The sequence below is a fragment of the Drosophila subobscura genome, chromosome J (genome assembly GCF_008121235.1).
Source record: "Drosophila subobscura isolate 14011-0131.10 chromosome J, UCBerk_Dsub_1.0, whole genome shotgun sequence".
Lineage (NCBI taxonomy): Eukaryota > Metazoa > Arthropoda > Insecta > Diptera > Drosophilidae > Drosophila > Drosophila subobscura.
In genome coordinates this window covers 15,753,331-15,770,947 of record NC_048532.1, presented here as the reverse complement: position 1 = coordinate 15,770,947, position 17,617 = coordinate 15,753,331, and the positions used below count along the sequence as shown (strand labels likewise).

General features: G+C 47.0%; 3 protein-coding genes across 3 annotated transcripts; 1 reads left to right on the top strand and 2 right to left on the bottom strand.

The window, feature by feature from the left end:
• Nucleotides 1–406: 406 nt before the first annotated feature.
• On the bottom strand, nucleotides 407–11,881 carry LOC117892979. Its single transcript, XM_034799323.1, has 4 exons — nucleotides 11,354–11,881; nucleotides 1,990–2,161; nucleotides 1,797–1,918; nucleotides 407–1,740 (listed from the first exon to the last, which is right to left on the bottom strand). Exons 1-4 carry the CDS (start codon nucleotides 11,366–11,368, stop codon nucleotides 631–633), a joined length of 1,419 nt encoding a protein of 472 aa, XP_034655214.1. The 5' UTR covers nucleotides 11,369–11,881; the 3' UTR covers nucleotides 407–630.
• LOC117892989 (protein dpy-30 homolog) lies at nucleotides 10,469–11,357 on the top strand. The gene is made up of 2 exons (XM_034799341.1): nucleotides 10,469–10,526; nucleotides 10,594–11,357. Exon 2 carries the CDS (start codon nucleotides 10,596–10,598, stop codon nucleotides 10,989–10,991), a length of 396 nt encoding a protein of 131 aa, XP_034655232.1. The 5' UTR covers nucleotides 10,469–10,526; nucleotides 10,594–10,595; the 3' UTR covers nucleotides 10,992–11,357.
• Nucleotides 11,882–15,019: 3,138 nt separating the features above from the next.
• LOC117894289 (microspherule protein 1) lies at nucleotides 15,020–17,600 on the bottom strand. The gene is made up of 3 exons (XM_034801249.1): nucleotides 17,250–17,600; nucleotides 16,466–17,189; nucleotides 15,020–16,403 (listed from the first exon to the last, which is right to left on the bottom strand). The coding sequence occupies exons 1-3, from the start codon at nucleotides 17,510–17,512 to the stop codon at nucleotides 15,669–15,671; spliced, it is 1,722 nt and encodes a 573-aa protein (XP_034657140.1). The 5' UTR covers nucleotides 17,513–17,600; the 3' UTR covers nucleotides 15,020–15,668.
• Between the last annotated feature and the right edge of the window lie 17 nt (nucleotides 17,601–17,617).

Below are 17,617 nucleotides of genomic sequence, written 5' to 3'. Positions count from 1 at the left end.
TTGCTGGAGGTTTCTTGGCAACGGGTGCTCATTTTTCTACCACAAACAAAAAAATATTCGCTATAATCTTAACACATCGGTTTACATACATTCAATGAACAGCTATTGGCAAAGAAACGGTGCATCATTATCGGTTCTATATCGTTTTAAATATATGCTAAGGATTGGATAAATGTTTGGGCTTGGGTGTGGGGGAGTGAGCGTTTTGTTTAATTACTTTTCGTTAATATGGCAAGATTAATACATGAAACGAATGCTCCTACTCAACTGCAGCACTGCAATGAGCTGCCTGCCTGCCTGTGCGCGGCTGTTCTGAGGCGGCCCCTAATGTACCTAATTCTAGGCGCTAATTGCACAAAAATTGTTCGTTTATAAATTAATTTACATTTAAATGTGTTTAAGCATTAAATTAATTAACACAGATGTCGTTTTCTTTGTGTGTGTGTGGAAGAGATAGACAGAGAGAGTGAGAGAGAATGATGCTAAAAGCGGGGATTATGTACATGGTTAATCTTAAGTGTTATTCTGAGGTTCTACGGTTAGTTTTGGTGCTTCATGTGTGAGAGAGAGAGGCTCCGCTTGGAGGAGGGGAGGCAGTGCTTCGGGAAAGATTAAATGTGTGGGAGAACTCTACTCATTCACCAGCTGCGCTGGACCCGGCGCATCGTAGGGCGCTCCATTCGCACCCACATACTGATTGTTGTTCCTGTGAATGAAGCCCCGTCCCGGGGAGGCATTGTAGTAGACCACGCGCCGAATGCCGAAGGGATCCACGTAGCCAAAGCTGCCCGCCCGCTTGCCATCCGCCGGGCTCGTCTCCTCCTCGTGGTACTGCTTTGGCAGCACATACCGGAAACCGTTGCGAGTGGTGCCCACACCATCGTAGCCAGCGGCACTGAGCTCATCCAAGTGATTGCTCTGCACGGGACGCAGGCGGCGGCGGTATGCTCGAGATGGCAGCGGTGGCAGTAGAGCAGCCTCCAGCGAATTCACCTCCAGCGGGGAATTGGGCGTGTAGTAGCCATAACCGCTATTTGAGGCTGAGGAGGGAGCATAACCACTCGTTGAGGGCGTTGCCGAGGGCGCATAATGATAGCCAGAAGGCGGCGCAGCCGAAGGCGGTGCAGCAAATGGCGCTGGAACAGAGAATCCATAGGAATCCCCGGCAGCAATGGGCGATGGAGTGCTGGAGACAATCCCAATGGCAGTGGGACGCGGACGCAGGCGGCGTCTGTGCGGAGTGCCCAAGGGTGGCAGCATCGACAGCAGCGGCGGTTGCGGCGTCGTGGAGCTGATCACCGATCCAAATTGTCCATGGCCAAAGTCCCTATGCGCCTCCGCATCGTACACGTTGATGGCATTGAGGCCATTGTCCACGGGCTCTGCATTCGGCTGGATGTGCACCAGCGGCGTGTGCTGACCGGACAATAGTTGGCCCCTCGCTCGAGGCAGCTCATCCGGATAGTGATCGAAGCCCAGCTGGGACTGAGGCTGGATCTTGGCTGCCTCTTCTGGCGGCAGATAGTTGAGCTTGCCCACGCCAGAGTCCACCAGTGGATCCAAGTCCAGCTGCAAGTCCAAAGGCGGAGCTTGAGTGGTGGTCGAAGTTGTGGAACTAACGTAGCCATAGGCGGGTCTTTGATAGCCGCCAAAGGTGTTCCTGGAACCAGCACCCGAAGATCCTCCATCGACCAGTATGCCGGACTGTGCAGGCGCTGCCTTTGTGGATTTGATGGCATCCTGTGGAAGAAGTTCATGAGAGAAGTTGGCCATGGAGAGTGGCAGCATAAACCTACCTCAATGGGACGTCCCTGGCCCACATAGATGGTCTTGGACTTGAGTATTCTATAGCCCTGCTTGTCGGCTATGTAGTCCTTCTGTCGTAGATACCCCGCCGCATCGATCCATGCCTCAGTGCCTGGAAGAGAGGGGATGGAGAGGGAAAGGTGAGTGACCATCACTTAATGGCATTGACGGCAGTCCACTCACCTATGACAGTGCCATCCTGCAGACGCTTCTCCTTCCGGAACTGTCCGTTGTCCGTTTGGAAGCGGAAATACCGCTCTGGCCCCTCATCCGTCTGGATGTGGTACTGACTGGAGCTGGGACTCTGACTGGCTCCAATATCAGAGATAAACGCTGCCAGGGCAACGAATGCCAGCTGCAAGTAAAGCGTTAATGTCGTTGATTAGTGAAAAACTGCTCCAAATGGGGGAGAGAGACAAGCTGGACAAACAAATGGTATCCGTGGACAGCTGCGGCGAAGCCCCCAAAGAGGCAGCAGTCCAACAGTGGCTTTCCGGTGGGGCAGCCTTTGGGGGCAGGCACGTTTCAGAGTCAAGGTGACAGTGTTGCAGTGGCAGTTGTAGTTGTTGTGCAACTTGCTGCGTACGGAAATGCGGCATGTGAAAGTGTTTTTTTTAGCAGCAACCGGTTGAACTCTGCGTATGCGTTATGCAGATGTTGATTTGTTTTCGCTTGGGATTGGCTTCGCCTCACGGTTAAGGTTGAATGCCACATTAAGATTCTTTTAGCCAATTATTCTACCACCCGCACGTTTCTGAGTATTTCTGAGTACACTTCAATTACGCTGCTTATTCCGTCATAAATTTCATCAAACATCTCGCCCGAAAAGGCAGTGGGAGGAGCACAAGACGTGTAAGCCGCGAGAGACTGGAGGCTAATTTTCGACTACGCTGACATTTTATTATAATTTCGTGCTCGTTAGCCGCTTATTATTCATCTACTGGTGACTCTCCTTACATTCTCGCAATTTATGGCGCTTTAATTAATTGTTGAGACACATTTATTTCGGAATAATTGAACCGCGCAGAATGAACTTCCTTTAATGGCGGTTGAGGTGGAACTTTGTTCTACCTTTGGGCTCCTACATCCCATTCAAACACTCTTTTACTTATTGATTTATGGCCATAATGACTAACACCTGTCACAGACTAACACTAAGCATCATTAATTATGGTTCAACACAAAGAAATTTCGTCGATTACATCAGCGGGAGAGCAGAAAGAAAGGTCAGCCTGGAAGTCCAACACTTTCTTTAATTTATTTTGGGAACAGTGATGGCAGAATAAAGGAAATAAATGTATATTTAAAGGGGAAGAAAGGGTATACATAAAACCCTCAGCTAAACATTTATCTCCCTCACTTTCTCACAGACAATAAGCCATTCAACAATTACTCATAATTCGCTAGGTACGAGCATTCGCGTGTTTAGTGCCAGCATCCATTGGAGTTGGAGATTTATTAAATCAGCTAACGCAATGAAATAAATTGCCAACAAATTATTGCGGCCATTTCCGCTGTCTCTGGCCAAAACGAGAGTAAAAGTGGCCAGCCAGCGTGGAGCGTAAAGGCTCCATGAATGGAGCGCCACAACCAGAGCCAGAGCCAGAGCAGCCCCCAATACGGCAGACATCCAGTTACCCAACCGGTTGCGGGATCCCAGCCTGGAGCTGTGGCAGCATATGTTGCAGCTAAAGCTGTTGTTATTGTTGTTATTGTTGGTGTTGTGGCAGTGTCTGCGGTTACGTGAGAATCGCTGGAGACGTCTCCCGGCATATGCGGACTGGACTGAACTCCTTTTGGGCTCGAGAGTGTGGAGCGCGCCTTAAAACCAAAAGAAAACAGCAGCAAAAACAACAAAACAACAAAATCAAAAGTGGAAAATCACGTTTTCCTTTGGCGCGCAATTTTTGTTACACTACAGAGGTATACCCTGGCACTTTGAGAGGAGTTTGTTGACTTTGAGGAGGTGTTTGAAACAGGAAGGAGGCCCATGAAGTAGTGGCCAGAAACACATCAATAGCTACCAATATCTATCATTGTCTTTACCCTAAAAATGTATCATTCTTTGAGGGTATCCAAAGCTTCGACCTCTAAGCGGCAGCCTTCTCGTTTCTTCTTGTAATTTTTGGTGGCTGCCGCTCGTCGGAATGGTAACACAGCAACAACAACAACAACCAAACCTTGCCAACAAATGTTGCGCAACAATCTCTCCCCCGCTCCATAAGCCCGCCACACCACCTTCTGAGTACCACTCCTCCCCTCCCTTTCTGTAATTTACGCAACATCTCAAATTGGACCTCAAAAGCTGACCCCAAAAAAACTGAACAAAGAATTCTGCGCCAAAAAATGATAGAAACAAAGCCATAATTTCGGTTGCCACACGAATGACCTTCACTGCCCCACTGCTCACAGTTTTTTAATTAAAATTCACTTCAATTATGATCAGTTTGCTCTGAATTTACTAGAGCAGACCCAGCCGGAGCCATGGGACAGTGGTGCGATGATAAATGATCCGAAAGAAAATGGCAATTTGATGGCTGCCTGTCTGACCGCCTGCCTGCCTGCATTCTGAGCACGAACAAAGAGCTAATGAAGCACCCGAAACAGACCCCCTTTCAAATCGATACGGTTTCATAGCGAAACTCATGTGGATATCGCATTCGATTCGGTTCGGTGTTTGAGATACAGGTTTGGGCTTGCGTTTTTGGGTTGGTTCCGATTTGTTTTTGGGGAGTGTTTTGCATACCCGCCATCGAGATAGCTGGGAGAGTGCATGTTTCGATGGGTTTTTCGTTTCCCAGTTTACACATAATGAATGCGGCGGATGATTGCTTCCGGCATGCGGAGTGCACTCATGAATCATGTGGCATGAAAACCCATACAAAATAGCAGGCAATATAATCTAGTTTATGATGGAAAATACAAATTGGGGAAACACCAAAATGATTCAGACTTCCCTCAGACAACAAGCAGTTTTTTGGGTGCATTAAAACTATAATTTAATTTAATTTGGTTAAATTGAATGTCTCATAATTAGATTGGCATTCAAGAAACATGTGACATGACATGTCTATGAGCCATAGAAATTACACGAGGAAAGACTCCCACATAAAATAAGTTCAAGTCGAGAACGAAACGAAAAACTTGAGACACAAACTTTGCCGGTAAACAAAAGTGATTCATTGAAATGATGAACCCAGCTAAGAATTCCATGAAAACAAAAACTATAATTCTATATCATTTATTAGATAATTTTTTAATGACAATCAAGGAAACGAAACACAGAGAAAAGTACTTGCAGGCCTAAACGAATATATTAAGACACGAACTTGTGGAAAAAGGAAGCTTCAACATTGGTCGAACTTGAATTACAATTAATTTTAAGCAAGAATAAAGTAGAGTAATTTTCCATGAATCATCTTAAATGCACCTCCTTGGAACACTTTTCGCTTTCAACAAACATTAAGCAATGAATGCCCTGATGATCATTCAAGCAAATAATAATTTCTAATTGCTCACATTCCACATATGACATCAACAGCAGCAGCGGCAACAGCAGTCAACATTCAGCGTAATTCGAGACAATAGATTCAACTAATGAAACATTTGATTAGACACAAACGATTCCAAGAATGTGACCCGCAACGACAGCAACAAAACAGCAGAAACAACGATTGAATTACACTTTGGATCCATGCCGAAAGAGATTCGAGTTGGAGGAGAGAGAAACACCCACATAGTGGGATGACAGACAGACAGATCAGACCAGAGCCGACTAGAGCCCGCTGTCAGATTTTGAGCCAAGTTTTCAGCGGTGGGAAGCAGCTGTGTGGCAGCCAAAATTGTATTAAATTTCATTAGATCTTTGACTTTGTTTTTTGTAACTGCAAAAAAAATCCTAAACGAACGGAAAAAATCGAACGCCTGGCCTTTTTTGGTCAACGTATTTTTTTTCGGCTGTGGCACTTCCTGTTTGTCTTGGAGCACAACAACAATAAACACCACGAGTATAGAGAGAAATAGTGTAAGCGGTTATACAATTGAACGCTGAGTGCTTGAACCATGCCCATAGCTAAGACTTCAACTATAAAAGAGTGTGTGGGCTGTGTGTAGAACCCTCCCCTCAATCAAATCAGCCAGCCACGCAGCTGAGTTCGCAGATAGCTGCCTGCCTGCCTGCTGCCTGTCTTGTTTGTTCCATTGAAAAGCCATTCAATCAGATCGGATACTAAACATATTTGTACGCCTTCAAGTAACCCAGTTTTACAACAGTCAACCAGCTGCTGCTGTTCTAATGCTAATTCTTATAAATAATACTTCTCAGTTTCAGTCCAAACCCATGCACAGAAGTCACTTGCATCACATTTCACTTGCTGCTAAGGCAGAGGGTATTGCCCATTCGATCTGCATCAGAGATTGCACTCGAAACACTGACTGACAGCAGCATTGCATCATAGCAAAGCTATCCACAGCTGCTCTCCATATTTGTGGCACTTGGGGTGTGATACCACAAAAGACTCTCTGCCTTCTGTTGTGCTGTGTTTTGTTGCGTGAACAAGTTATGGCCTGTTATGGGTTGTAAAGTGCGAAATCCGCATAGTTTTCCGGCAGTCACGCATGCCTTTGACTAGAATAGAATCACCCCAAACAAGGTGTATGATATGATATGATAATCATGCAATTGCCATGCATCGGACTACACACTAACCCCCCGCCCTGTCAGCTGTCAAAACAAATGTTCATCATAAAAATAAAAATTATTGAAGCACAAATGGTAATGTGTGTGTGTGTGTTGGGTATGGTAATGCATGCTTGATGCATGCATTAATGCCTCAAGGTCATCCAGAAGCGACGAACGTGGGCGGACAGCACTCACACACCCCGCTAGAGTTTTGGAGCCCCTGGCAGCGGCGCTTCCGACAGTTTTCATCTATTTTTTGTTTGACACATTTATGGAATAAAAAGCGTTGCATAATGAACACTTAATGGAAGTGCGTTGCATAATGGGGTCCACAAGAATGGCAGGCAGACGGAGAGCTCTGCTCTGGCTCTGCTGTGTTCTGTGCCCAATTTTTCGAGGCGTGAAAGAGTCTCGATTTGGTGCCGTGCCGTTGTGTAATGGGGCTCCCTGCTGAAGGTCGATAGTGCCATTAGGCAGAGAGCAGTAGCAACAGCAGCAACAGCAGAGTGTGTGTTATCCAAGTGGAAAATTCAGTCGATGCGACGCCTGACTCATCAGCCATCCTCTTCTGTCTTTTTGGCAAGTTCGTGTCTTGAGTCTTTTGTTTTTGTTTTGTTTGTTTTTGCACACTTCGCGCTTCGTCGCCAGAAATGTTTCCGCACTTTTTGGCACTGCACTTGGCAGCTTTTTGGCTCTGGGTTTTGCTCCAATTTGTCACAGTTTGGCGCCCAACCTCCGCCCCACAAGAAAATGGATTTTGGGCCACAGAAATGAAACCAAACCAAGCCACAAGCAAACCAAAGCGAACCTTTCTGTGTTGTGCAGAGCTGGTCAACGGTTGACATTCGGCCCCAAAAGAGAGTGAAAGCTGCACGAAGCGCTGGCTAGCTGTCTGCCCCTGCCCCCTGTTGCCTGCCAGCCAACGAATTAAATTTCAGATCAGGCTCCAACTGCTGCCACTTCGATCCATCGACATGGGCCAATGCAATGCAAGTTGTTCGCCTCGCTCGCCTCGCTCGTGTTTTAATTTTTCGTGTTGTTTAATGTCGATTTTCATTGTCAGCCAAGGGGTGGGAGGAAGGGAGGTATGAGTAGCGGTAGGGGAGTGTGTGCGCCGTGCGGGCATGCAACTGTTTTGCTGGAGCTTCTTCAGTGCCGCCGCCACCGCCACACACTAAAATGCTAAACCGTATTTCATAATTGCTGCCAGCACTTGGAGGAGCACTTGGAGCACTCGCGATGCACACATATTAAGCGAAATTAATCATAGTAATTGGTGGCAACAGCTTTTGCTGTAGCTCTGCCACTGCCACTGTCTGTGTCTTGTGAGCTGCGTGTAAATGAACTCCGAGCAAAACAGCTGTGGGAAAAGCATTTTTGGCAGGCAGACATTTCCCCCCATCCCCACCATGACTACAGCTGAGGCGCCATCTGTGTCAGCGTTATATGCAAAAAAATAAAACGAAATTCCTGAAAAAGCCAACGCCAAACTATGTGTGATAATTGTGTGTTTACTTTCGAAATCGAAATGGTAATTGGAAAATTGTGGAAAAGGGCCAGGCCTGACTTTGGCATACTTTCGTTGCCATGCCAAAATGATTAGCATCTGTGGAACAGCTACTCCTGCCGCTACTCCTCTCATCTGGCATTCAGCTCATGCCACATGCGTGGGACTCCAACGAGATATGAGCGGGGTACGACTCTCTGGCGACATTGTTTCGCGCTGTCAGTTCTTGTGTGGGCATTATGTCTGCCGTTGCCTCGTTTGCAGTCTAACAAAAAGCCAACTGGCAGCTTGTTGGCAGTTCAAACTGTCATTTCTGTTGGGCCACAAGACTCAGCGTTAGACAGTTAAGTGGAAAAATACTCAAAGAAAGAGCTGGAACTGGCAGAAGGATTCCTACAGAATTTATGGAGCTATACCCTACAAATCAGTTCAACTCTGCACCTCTGGTTTTATGGCTGTTAGCACCCATCGTCATCCATCTGTTGCGCTTCCCACATCACTCACTCGGCGGAATGACCCTCCCCCGCCCCAGCCTCCACGGTAGTTATGGCTGTGACCCGCCTTTGGATCCGCTTCCCATTCAGTTGCACAAAAAAACAAACAGCAGCTGTCTCTAATTTGTTTTAAAAGCCATTAAAAAAAAAAGTGCAAAAATATTCTGCGAGATCTCCATCGCTGGGGGCAAAATCGTGTGAACCACATGCAGGGTGGGAGGAAGCAAATACCCAGAATAAAAGCCGAAATTAGCCAGCTCTGTCCATCAAGCAGAAATTGGGTCACAGATCCATAAATAGTTGGATAGATATGCCGAGGAATTTCTACGTAAAAGTTGCAACATCATTGGCCAAAAATGAGTATCCGTGAAATGCAGAAAACAAAACGCCAAAAAGATGAAAGCCTAAGGCTAAGGGCGGGTAACCCATTGGAAATGATATTTAATAATATGTAATTGTGAAATGAAAAACATGAGAAACACAAATCGGTCCCAGACGAGACGAGAGGCTATATATCACAGCGGAAGGGGGGAGAGTTCACGGGGGAAACTTGCATAATTACTGGACCCCTCAGTGGTGCCTGTCTATCTTTGGGCTTTGGGCCCGGCCGCCGCACTTGAGTGTAGAGAAGAGAAATGTGAAACAAAATGGCAAAAGACAATTTGAATTCATTTCTGTCACTCCAACAAATCGTTAGGGCCCGGCCGGTCCGTACCGCCATCTCCCCGTCAAGGTCACATAAATAATAAAAGTAAAATGTGGCAAGTGATTCCACTTGCTAATTAATTCAGTTGCGCTAATTTCGGTTTTGTTTTGGAAGCGGCACAAACTCATTTGCATATGCCTTGAAGATCTGGCAGCTGGCTACACTTCTCTGTGGCTCTCGCGGTAGATCTTTGCGCAAGTAGTTCCCTTTCGAGTTCGAGAAAATGTTGCCCACGTGCTGCGGCTGCCCACTCATGGAGATACACTCATCTTGTAGCTGAATACAGCATTATCATCTTCCTCTAGCATCATCCGTCATTCGTCTTTCGTTTGCCCTATGCCAGTGACCTTTGCTTTTGGCTCTTGATTTTCATTTCTCACTCGATTGGAAGATCAATATCTGGGGGAAGCCGCCGTGTAATGCACGATTTCTGTTGAAACTCCAGACAATTGAGGCCTCCACATAAACAGTTAAGGAATAGCGTTAACCAGCGAGTCTCTCTCTCTCTCTATTTATATTCAAATTTCTGGCAAAATAATCTCTCTAATATGGGTCAAAAACTACAGGTTTTCACGTTTCTCATAGCGAAATATGTGTTAATCGCTTCCCATGAATTATTCAATAGATTTTATTTTATAAACAGAGACACAAATCTATCGTCTTGCGGTGATGGCGGGAGGCAGCGGGGGGAATTTGTGTGTTTGTGATTTACAGATGGCAATTAAGAAAAGTGTTTACAAAGATAATCAAACAATTTAGCTGGCAGATTCTATGTATCTCTATCTATAAAATCAAGTGGCAATAAATCTGTCGAACATGCTTACACGCTGTGCGAGCGAGAGATTGAGGAATCCCCTTCAAAGTTTTCAACCAAATTAGGGCCACAATTTATGACAATTGCCCAATGCACTTGGGCAGTCCTCAAAAAAGCCGCTTAATTACTTGGTGTCTCCCACTTGGGAGATAATTGCATTCGCCCAGTGGCTTTGCCATAAATCAAAGTAGAAGACAACCCGGCGACGCTCTTAAATTTTCGGATGCTTCACATAAATTGTTTGGGGCGAGGTCAGTCGCATGGATGGGCGATAGATGAATGGCCAGAGGGATTTACGAGCCATCTACGCGTTGATTGAGATACGAAATTTGTGGGAAAACTTTGAATGATGTCAGCAAGGAGCTTGACTCTCCAAAGAGTAGGCCTTGACTTTGAACTTCAGCATAGAATTTTCCAATATGCCTGAGAAATATCTAGGATTATTCAGTACCGACCAAACAGTCGCACGGAACAGAACTCGAAAATAAATCTAAATATATTTAAAACAAATAAAATCGGTAAAAAAATAAAATTTTTTGATAATAATTAGTTCAAATATCCAAACAAATTTTATTTTTTGTACAGTGATGCCCGTCAACGAAACCCCGCTCCCCGCCGCTGCACCGGCCACGCGCATGTCCGCCAGTGGAGCTGGACCTGGACCTGGAGCTGCAGCTGCATCTGTGGGCGGCGGTGCAGCTGGCGATGGCGCAGACTTTGCCAGACTGAACGCTGTTGGCGCCCAAGGGTCCGATCAATCGATGGACGATGTACCTCCACCGTTTGCCAGCTGCAGCCGGCCTCGACCCGATCCCAATTCGCTGCCAGTGCGCCAGTACCTGGACCAGACCGTGGGTCCCATTCTGCTGCACGGAATGCATGCTTTGGCCCGGGATAGGCCCTCGGATCCGGTCAGCTATTTGGCCACGTATTTGCTGAAGAATAAGAACCGCTGCGATGAGCTGAACGCCGAGTCGGCGTAGACACTAAGCAACACCAATTTAAGCTCCCAAATTTCGCACATTCTAGTCCAACACTTTGAGCGTTCATTCAGCGAGCACACTTACACCTAACCCAAGTACAAATGCACATGAAACCAAGTCGCCGGCTGGACTTTAATCGAATCTACACTTAGTACAATGCAATACACGCACACTAGGTCTCTCGACACTCCGCACCATCGCAGCACACTGAATTACACATGCAAAAATCAGAAAAGGGGGATGCAGATACCATCCACAAGTTGCAATTAACATTTGTCCAACTCTGTTATTCGCCGATTTTATAGATCATTGACTCTGGTACACAATTTATCGCCGTTTAAATATACTTATTAAACACTCACCAGACAGATCCTCATGATGTTGGGTTTTCTCTTGTTGTCTTGGATCCCTTCTTTGAGGCACAAAGATCTTAATTTGCAATTTTCTTCTTGTTTTCTTTCACGCTTGCCTTCACACGCACAACTTAACAATTTTTACACCGAATATTCGTTATCTTTAGCCAATTTTGGCAACCCTCATCCCCGACATTCGAATGTAATAACAATTATCCCAGTTCGAGATGAGATCTCCAAGTGTTTTGCCGTCGTTCAATTAGTTCCGCCGCTCCAGAGCGATAGAGAGTGTGGAGTCGGGTGGCTGCCTGCTACAGCAGAGATGAGAAGAGAAGAGAAGAGAATTGCACTTCCGATTGCCGACCCACGCGAGATGCAATCTTTAGATTCGGTTTTGGTTTCGGTTTTCGGTTTCGTTTTTGCGGCTCAAGTTTCGCGTCGTCTCGTGTCCGTGGTGTCCGTCTGTACAGCTCTCTGGCTCGATTGCCACTAAATTCGCAGCGCGCTTAGTTGACGGTTTAAAAACTTCAAAAATTCAAATCGAGAAACGGTTGGCTGTGGCTATTCGGTTGGAGCTCGTTTCCAGCCACAGCAGTTGCCGATTCGGCAGCGATTCGAGTCGTCGATTCGTGTATCGTGTATCGTCAGAGCAACAAGAGCCCCAGAGCGACGGTGTCTATGGTGTCTACGGTGTCTGCCGCTGCCAGCCAGAGACCAGAGCGGTGTCTGCTGCCTGATGGTTTGGTCTGTTGGGTTCTGTGCCAGAAGTAATCTGCTTGGGGGCAAGTACGCTAAGCCGATTTCTTTGCCGCCTCTCGGCCCACCCGCAGTTGTCACGCGCCAAAATCGAACTTGTTCCGGCTGCCTGGCTCTTGGAACTTACATCAGATCTACCCTACCCTCTCCCCACATATGTATGTGAGTAGAACACTTGGAATAATTAAATCTAATTGCAAAGTATCGCACCTCAGTCCAAAGATCACATAACAGCTGCGAGTGCTCTTCCATAATGCATAACAAGTTACGGAGCGGGGCTCGATGCGATCTCTTATGGGAAGGTATCTTGTTTTCGAAAGGGTTTTTGCATTTGGCCTTGGTATTTGTTAGATCTTGAAGTGTGAAGCCAGCCCCCAATTGAAGTGAAGTCTCGACAGTTTCCGATCAGTTAAAAAATGATTAAAAATATATTTTTTGGTCAATTTTTATCGCTCAATGTATCCCTCGGGCGCTAGACAAATAATAAACATATCTTAAAATACAAATCTTTTGGGGGCGACTCGCAGGTTGAGTCAGCAAATCAAATAATCAATAGACAAAGGGGAGCAAAAGGCCAAGAGCGTTAGATCGATGGTAGAAATACCCTGCTCAAAAAAAAAAAAAGGGATTCCTTGAGTCTGATTTGATTGGGTTCCCCCTGTGTAAAGGGTAAAATAACTTCCAAAATTCAAAGTTTAATGGAACCCTTCTTCAATCCATTTGCCAACTGGCTCAAACTCTCAGCTAGAGTATATGGGATATAAAATTCATAATCCATTAGAAAAATAGGAAAAGACAGAGCATAAAACAGCAAACCCACGTCTGGCGCAATTGTTGTTGTATTGTGGCATATATCCATATCTATTTGTATCTCGACTTCAAGCTCGACTTAATTAAAAAATCAAAAACGTTGTAATTATTTGTCTCGCCTGCAAAAAAAAACAAAAAAACAAAATACGAGTATGCATGAGTATCTGTCGAGATCTTAAGACCCCGAAAGTGGAGTTGCAAATTGAACTTGCTTTATTTTGGCGCCACAGATACGAGATCTGAGTGTGTTGTGGTGTGGTGTCATGTGGAGTGCGTGGGTGAGTGGCTGCCGCCGCCGCCGCTGTCTAATGGAGCAGAGAACCTCAAGGCCCCCATACAGCTGTGTGAGGCTGTTCCATAGGCTGTGTGGCTCCGATCGCGATGGATGCATTGACTGGCTGACGTCACGCTAGTCGCCCACAAATGAAATCATTTTCCTCACCCTCACACTCGCTCGGGGAACGGGGCGGGTGCTGAAATAAATCAGCGAGCATTCCATGAATAGTCACAGCCCAAAAGCTAGTGCTACAATATATTTGCCAGTGAGTTCAATAAACAAAACTACGGGGAATTATAAATGCAGCGCACACCCAACGCAACGCTGTACGCCGTACGCTGACTTTGACGGCCCACTGTGCGTATGAGCGACGCGGAACAAGACGCAGTTGATCGGAGCTCGGAGTGTATTATTTATGCGTTACATGCAAAACTCGATAAAGCAAAAGCAAAATTTGAATATTTCACATGACGCATGGGACATGCACGTCTACGACAAATGTCGATCCATCCAGAGGCGACAATTGGAATGAAATTGATTGAAATGCGATTAACAAAATGAATATCAAAGGCAGCCAAACCATTTTACAGAGTTTTCTGCGTTGTTGAATAATCACACTTATGGCAGGGATTGTCAGACCCCTTGGATTTTGGCATATCGGAGTCAGTCGGTTGCCTATTTTTATGGCCTTACACATCGATTGTTTTTAGACCATTTTCCTGCAGAGTCACGCAGCTTTTTGACAAACTTTTGTTATTTCATTTTATATAATTCAATGAGATAATCGCACTATTATGTCACCCTAAACTGGAGCAATCAATGAGAGGGGAGGCCTACAGGTGTCATTCCACTACTCGGATTGGGTGATCTCAGCCCTCGAAACTGTGAAAGTTCTATTGGTAGACGGCGACCCCCACGCAACGCCCCAACCAGCATAGTTTCTCGTTCAGATCAGAGCCCATGTAGTGCTCCACTTTGGTCGAGCGGATAAACAGCATGACCTACGCTAATAGAGAAGAGAAAGAGCTGCCCAAGACGGGGGCTGCAGACTAATTTTAGCAGTTGCGACATCGCCAAAATATCGGACCACAAGAACACCTCAGCAGCAACAGCAACAAGACACAACAACAAAAGTTCGGTGAACTGCACAAAAGGTATAATAAGACAAAGCCAAGCTTCATTAGCTCTCCCATCATCATCTCGGGCATCGGGAAAAGAAAGCAGCAGCAGCAGCAGCAGAACCATCCAAAGGTCCATCGATTGGCTCTGAGATCAGATGGCGATGGGGAACAAAAAAATGCACACAAATCAACGTTAGAATTTGGAATTCCAGGAGAAACAAAGCGGAGAAAGATGGAGAAGCTGCGAGCTGGAGAATGGGCTGAGATGGGATGGAATGGGAGAAGCTGGGACTCGGACCAAGATAGACCACGAAATTCTTGGTATGGCCAAAAAAGTAAATTGACTTTTTATAGACAGTGACAACAATTAATTATATTTTAATATGCTGCGCAGCTTGCATGCCCCGACAGCTTATTAGTTTATAGTATCAACAATACAAATTAGAGAGCGATGCGAGACCCAAAGCGAACCCAAAACAGAATCCGAAGTCGAGTTCGACCTCGAAGAAAGGCCGTCGCTTCTGCTGCTGCTGCTGCTGCTGCTCACCAGAAAGTCATCGAACTTTCTCCGTGTGTTCTTTTCTGGCGACTAATTTCTATATTATGTGTCATGGTCCTCGCCTGTCAGTCGATTAATTAATTATTTTAACAGCATCCCATCATTTATAACCTTTGGCCAGCGGGGAGTTAATCCACCCTTGGAGTCTGTTACGCGATCTGTTACAATTTGTAAATGGAACTTGGGAGAGTTCGCGGAGTTCGCAAGGTCGAACAAATTTGCCCAAACACAATCGCTGGCTATTAAATGTGCTTCCCCCACCCGTTAGATGGGAACCCGAGACCATACAGAACTGAGAACAATCTCAGACAATCGCGTGAGCAAGAAATTCCCAACAGACGCGGATCTTTGTTTGCCTAATTCGCTTTGTAAGCTGCTAGACGCACAGCGATGGTGACATGCGAATAGAATGGTTATGGATAGATGCTTTATGGTGTTTTAGTGGCCACTCTCGAAAGTCTGAGCTGTAATTAATAGCAGCTTACGAGTTGGACGCAAATTAACTCCATGACATAGGCGCCCCAAGAAGTAGAAGCGTAGGAGTCATGAGCTAGATTCGAGACTGTTCGCAGACAGTGGGCCGACAATCCGGGAGATTGGAACTCTATTTCATTCACTCATTTCCCCTCTAAGAACTCTGGCTTCCGTTCAATTGGAGGCGTCGACTGCTGGCACGTGGGCGTTCCATTAGTTTATGAAGTTACACTGGCTGTTATTTCATTCTGAACTCGTTTCGTTTCTTGTGTGAACATTAAACATTAAACTTATGGAATAGATTTGTTTGCGACACTCGGGGTGAGGCTAGTTCAAGGAATTCGCTGTCTTGGAGCTCTCATGGCGTATGGCATTGATGAGCTCGTAGTTGACCTGGAAGGTTAGGCGGAGTCCGCACATCTCCATGGTGCAGCTGTCGGCCAGGCGCGTCTTCATGCCCGTCAGCAGGGGCGTACCGTTGATGAAGATCGCCCGCTTGCCCTCGTTGGCAATGAAGAAGTCGCCGTTGCTGCGCAGCTTGATGGTGCCCTGGCGACGAGAGATCTTTGCGGCCACACCCTCCAGCGACAGATCCACATCAATCAAATAGTCCTTGGCATCGCGTCCGAAAGTTATCTCCTTGGAGCGCATCAGGTAGCGCACCTTGCGGCCGCACAAACAGGCCAGCGTCTGGCTGTCGAACTCCAAGGTAGCCGTCGGTCCCAGCACAGAGTCCACCAGGACGCCCCAACGCGTCAGCTCGTTCTCCAGCACGCGAATGTCCCGCTTGTTGCGGCGATCCGTGAGGGCCATCTCCATTTCCAACGCCTCATCGCGTGCCTCATTGATATCATTCTCGAAGACCTGCTCCTCTGCATCGGAGAAGCTCAGCAATGTCTGCTCCAAGCCATGCAGCGGCTGCACCACCTGATCCGGCAGCAGGCTGTACTGCTTCAGGAGCTGCCAGTGGTTTTGGAGTGACTTGGCGGTGCGGGCGCAGTAGAAGATTCCCGCATTCTTGTCGAGCAGCTTCTGGAAGTGCTCCAGCTTGGGTGTTTCCGTCTGTAAAAAGGCGAAGATTTTATTAATATTATATTTAAAGCCAGCTTCATATCTGTACTTACACTACTGATGGTGCCCAGCATCTCCTCCTCCTGGATACTGTACGGGGCCTTCCGCTGTATGGACTCTACCATTTCGGGATGCAAGTTGCGCATAGCGGAGACGGCAATACGCGACACTGCCGGCTCGTATAGCAGCGCATACCAACGCTGCTGCAGCTCCTGGGCCGTAAACTTGCACGAGAACTTCACACCACGATGGATCAGGCGCAAGTCGTTCGTCTGCTGAATGCCGATGATCAAAGCCATGTCGTCGCAGGGCTTCCAGCGTCCCAGATCCTTGGTGGCCATCTGTGCCAAGGGACGGCCATTGCGACGCTGCGACCTTTTGTTGGCCGGACGCCCAGCACGAAGGGTCGAACGTTTTTCGGCGGCTGGAGCACGTTCCGCCGCTGGCTTCGGGTGCACTTGCGCAACCACAGGCGCTGGTGTGGCTGGCGCTTCAACGGTGGGCGTGACCGCTGGAGCCGCTGCCACCGTACCACTTGGTGTGCCTGGCAAAATTCCCTCCACTATTCCGGGTGCCTGAGGACTCTCCGGCAAGGCTATTGGTGCCGTATGCATATTAAGGGACGAGGGTATTCCCATCAGAGCTGGATAGCTTTGGGAACTGGGGCGAGGCCTGTCCCGTCGGCTGGGGTCTGCGCCTCCACGATTTGTGGGCACAGTGATGTTGTACTCGACGATTTCATCATCGAAACGCTTCCGCTTGATGGTGCGCGAGGAGCTATCAAACAGAACAATTACTTGGCAATGTTGGGGACTGCGTAATTGTTCTCAGACTCACCTCCTGCGCTTCTGGTCATTCTGCAGTTCCATGGGAAGGTTGTGGATTGGATTTCGCAAAGGAGTCGCAGTCGCTGTCGTTGTCGCTGTCGATGACACCGTCGCCACAGTCGTCGCTGTTGTTGTTGTTGCTGCTGCTGGGGGCGCTGTCAAAGCGGAAGTCACGCCCACGGTGGAAACGGTATTTGTCGAAACAACTACGGGCACAGAAGAGCTCTCAGTGCTGACAGGCACGGCATCAACAACAATTGGTGCGCCGTCCATTGCAATTTGTAATTATTTCAGCTATTTAACAAATCTTTTTTTTTTCACGACGCCACCAATGCAGTGTGGCCGCAGATTTATCGATAAAATATACCGCCTGACCCG

What these genes read in the sequence shown, in the direction of transcription:
- LOC117892989 (XM_034799341.1), top strand. Translation starts at nt 10,596, where the DNA reads ATGCCCGTCAACGAAACCCCGCTCCCCGCCGCTGCACCGGCCACGCGC.
- LOC117892979 (XM_034799323.1), bottom strand. An exon ending in GCAGGATGGCACTGTCATAG is followed by an intron (nt 1,919 to 1,989) that starts GTGAGTGGACTG and finishes CCTCTCTTCCAG; the next exon opens with GCACTGAGGCATGGATCGAT. An exon ending in GCCAGGGACGTCCCATTGAG is followed by an intron (nt 1,741 to 1,796) that starts GTAGGTTTATGC and finishes CTTCTTCCACAG; the next exon opens with GATGCCATCAAATCCACAAA.
- LOC117894289 (XM_034801249.1), bottom strand. Translation starts at nt 17,512, where the DNA reads ATGGACGGCGCACCAATTGTTGTTGATGCCGTGCCTGTCAGCACTGAG. An exon ending in AATGACCAGAAGCGCAGGAG is followed by an intron (nt 17,190 to 17,249) that starts GTGAGTCTGAGA and finishes TCTGTTTGATAG; the next exon opens with CTCCTCGCGCACCATCAAGC. An exon ending in TGCTGGGCACCATCAGTAGT is followed by an intron (nt 16,404 to 16,465) that starts GTAAGTACAGAT and finishes GCCTTTTTACAG; the next exon opens with ACGGAAACACCCAAGCTGGA.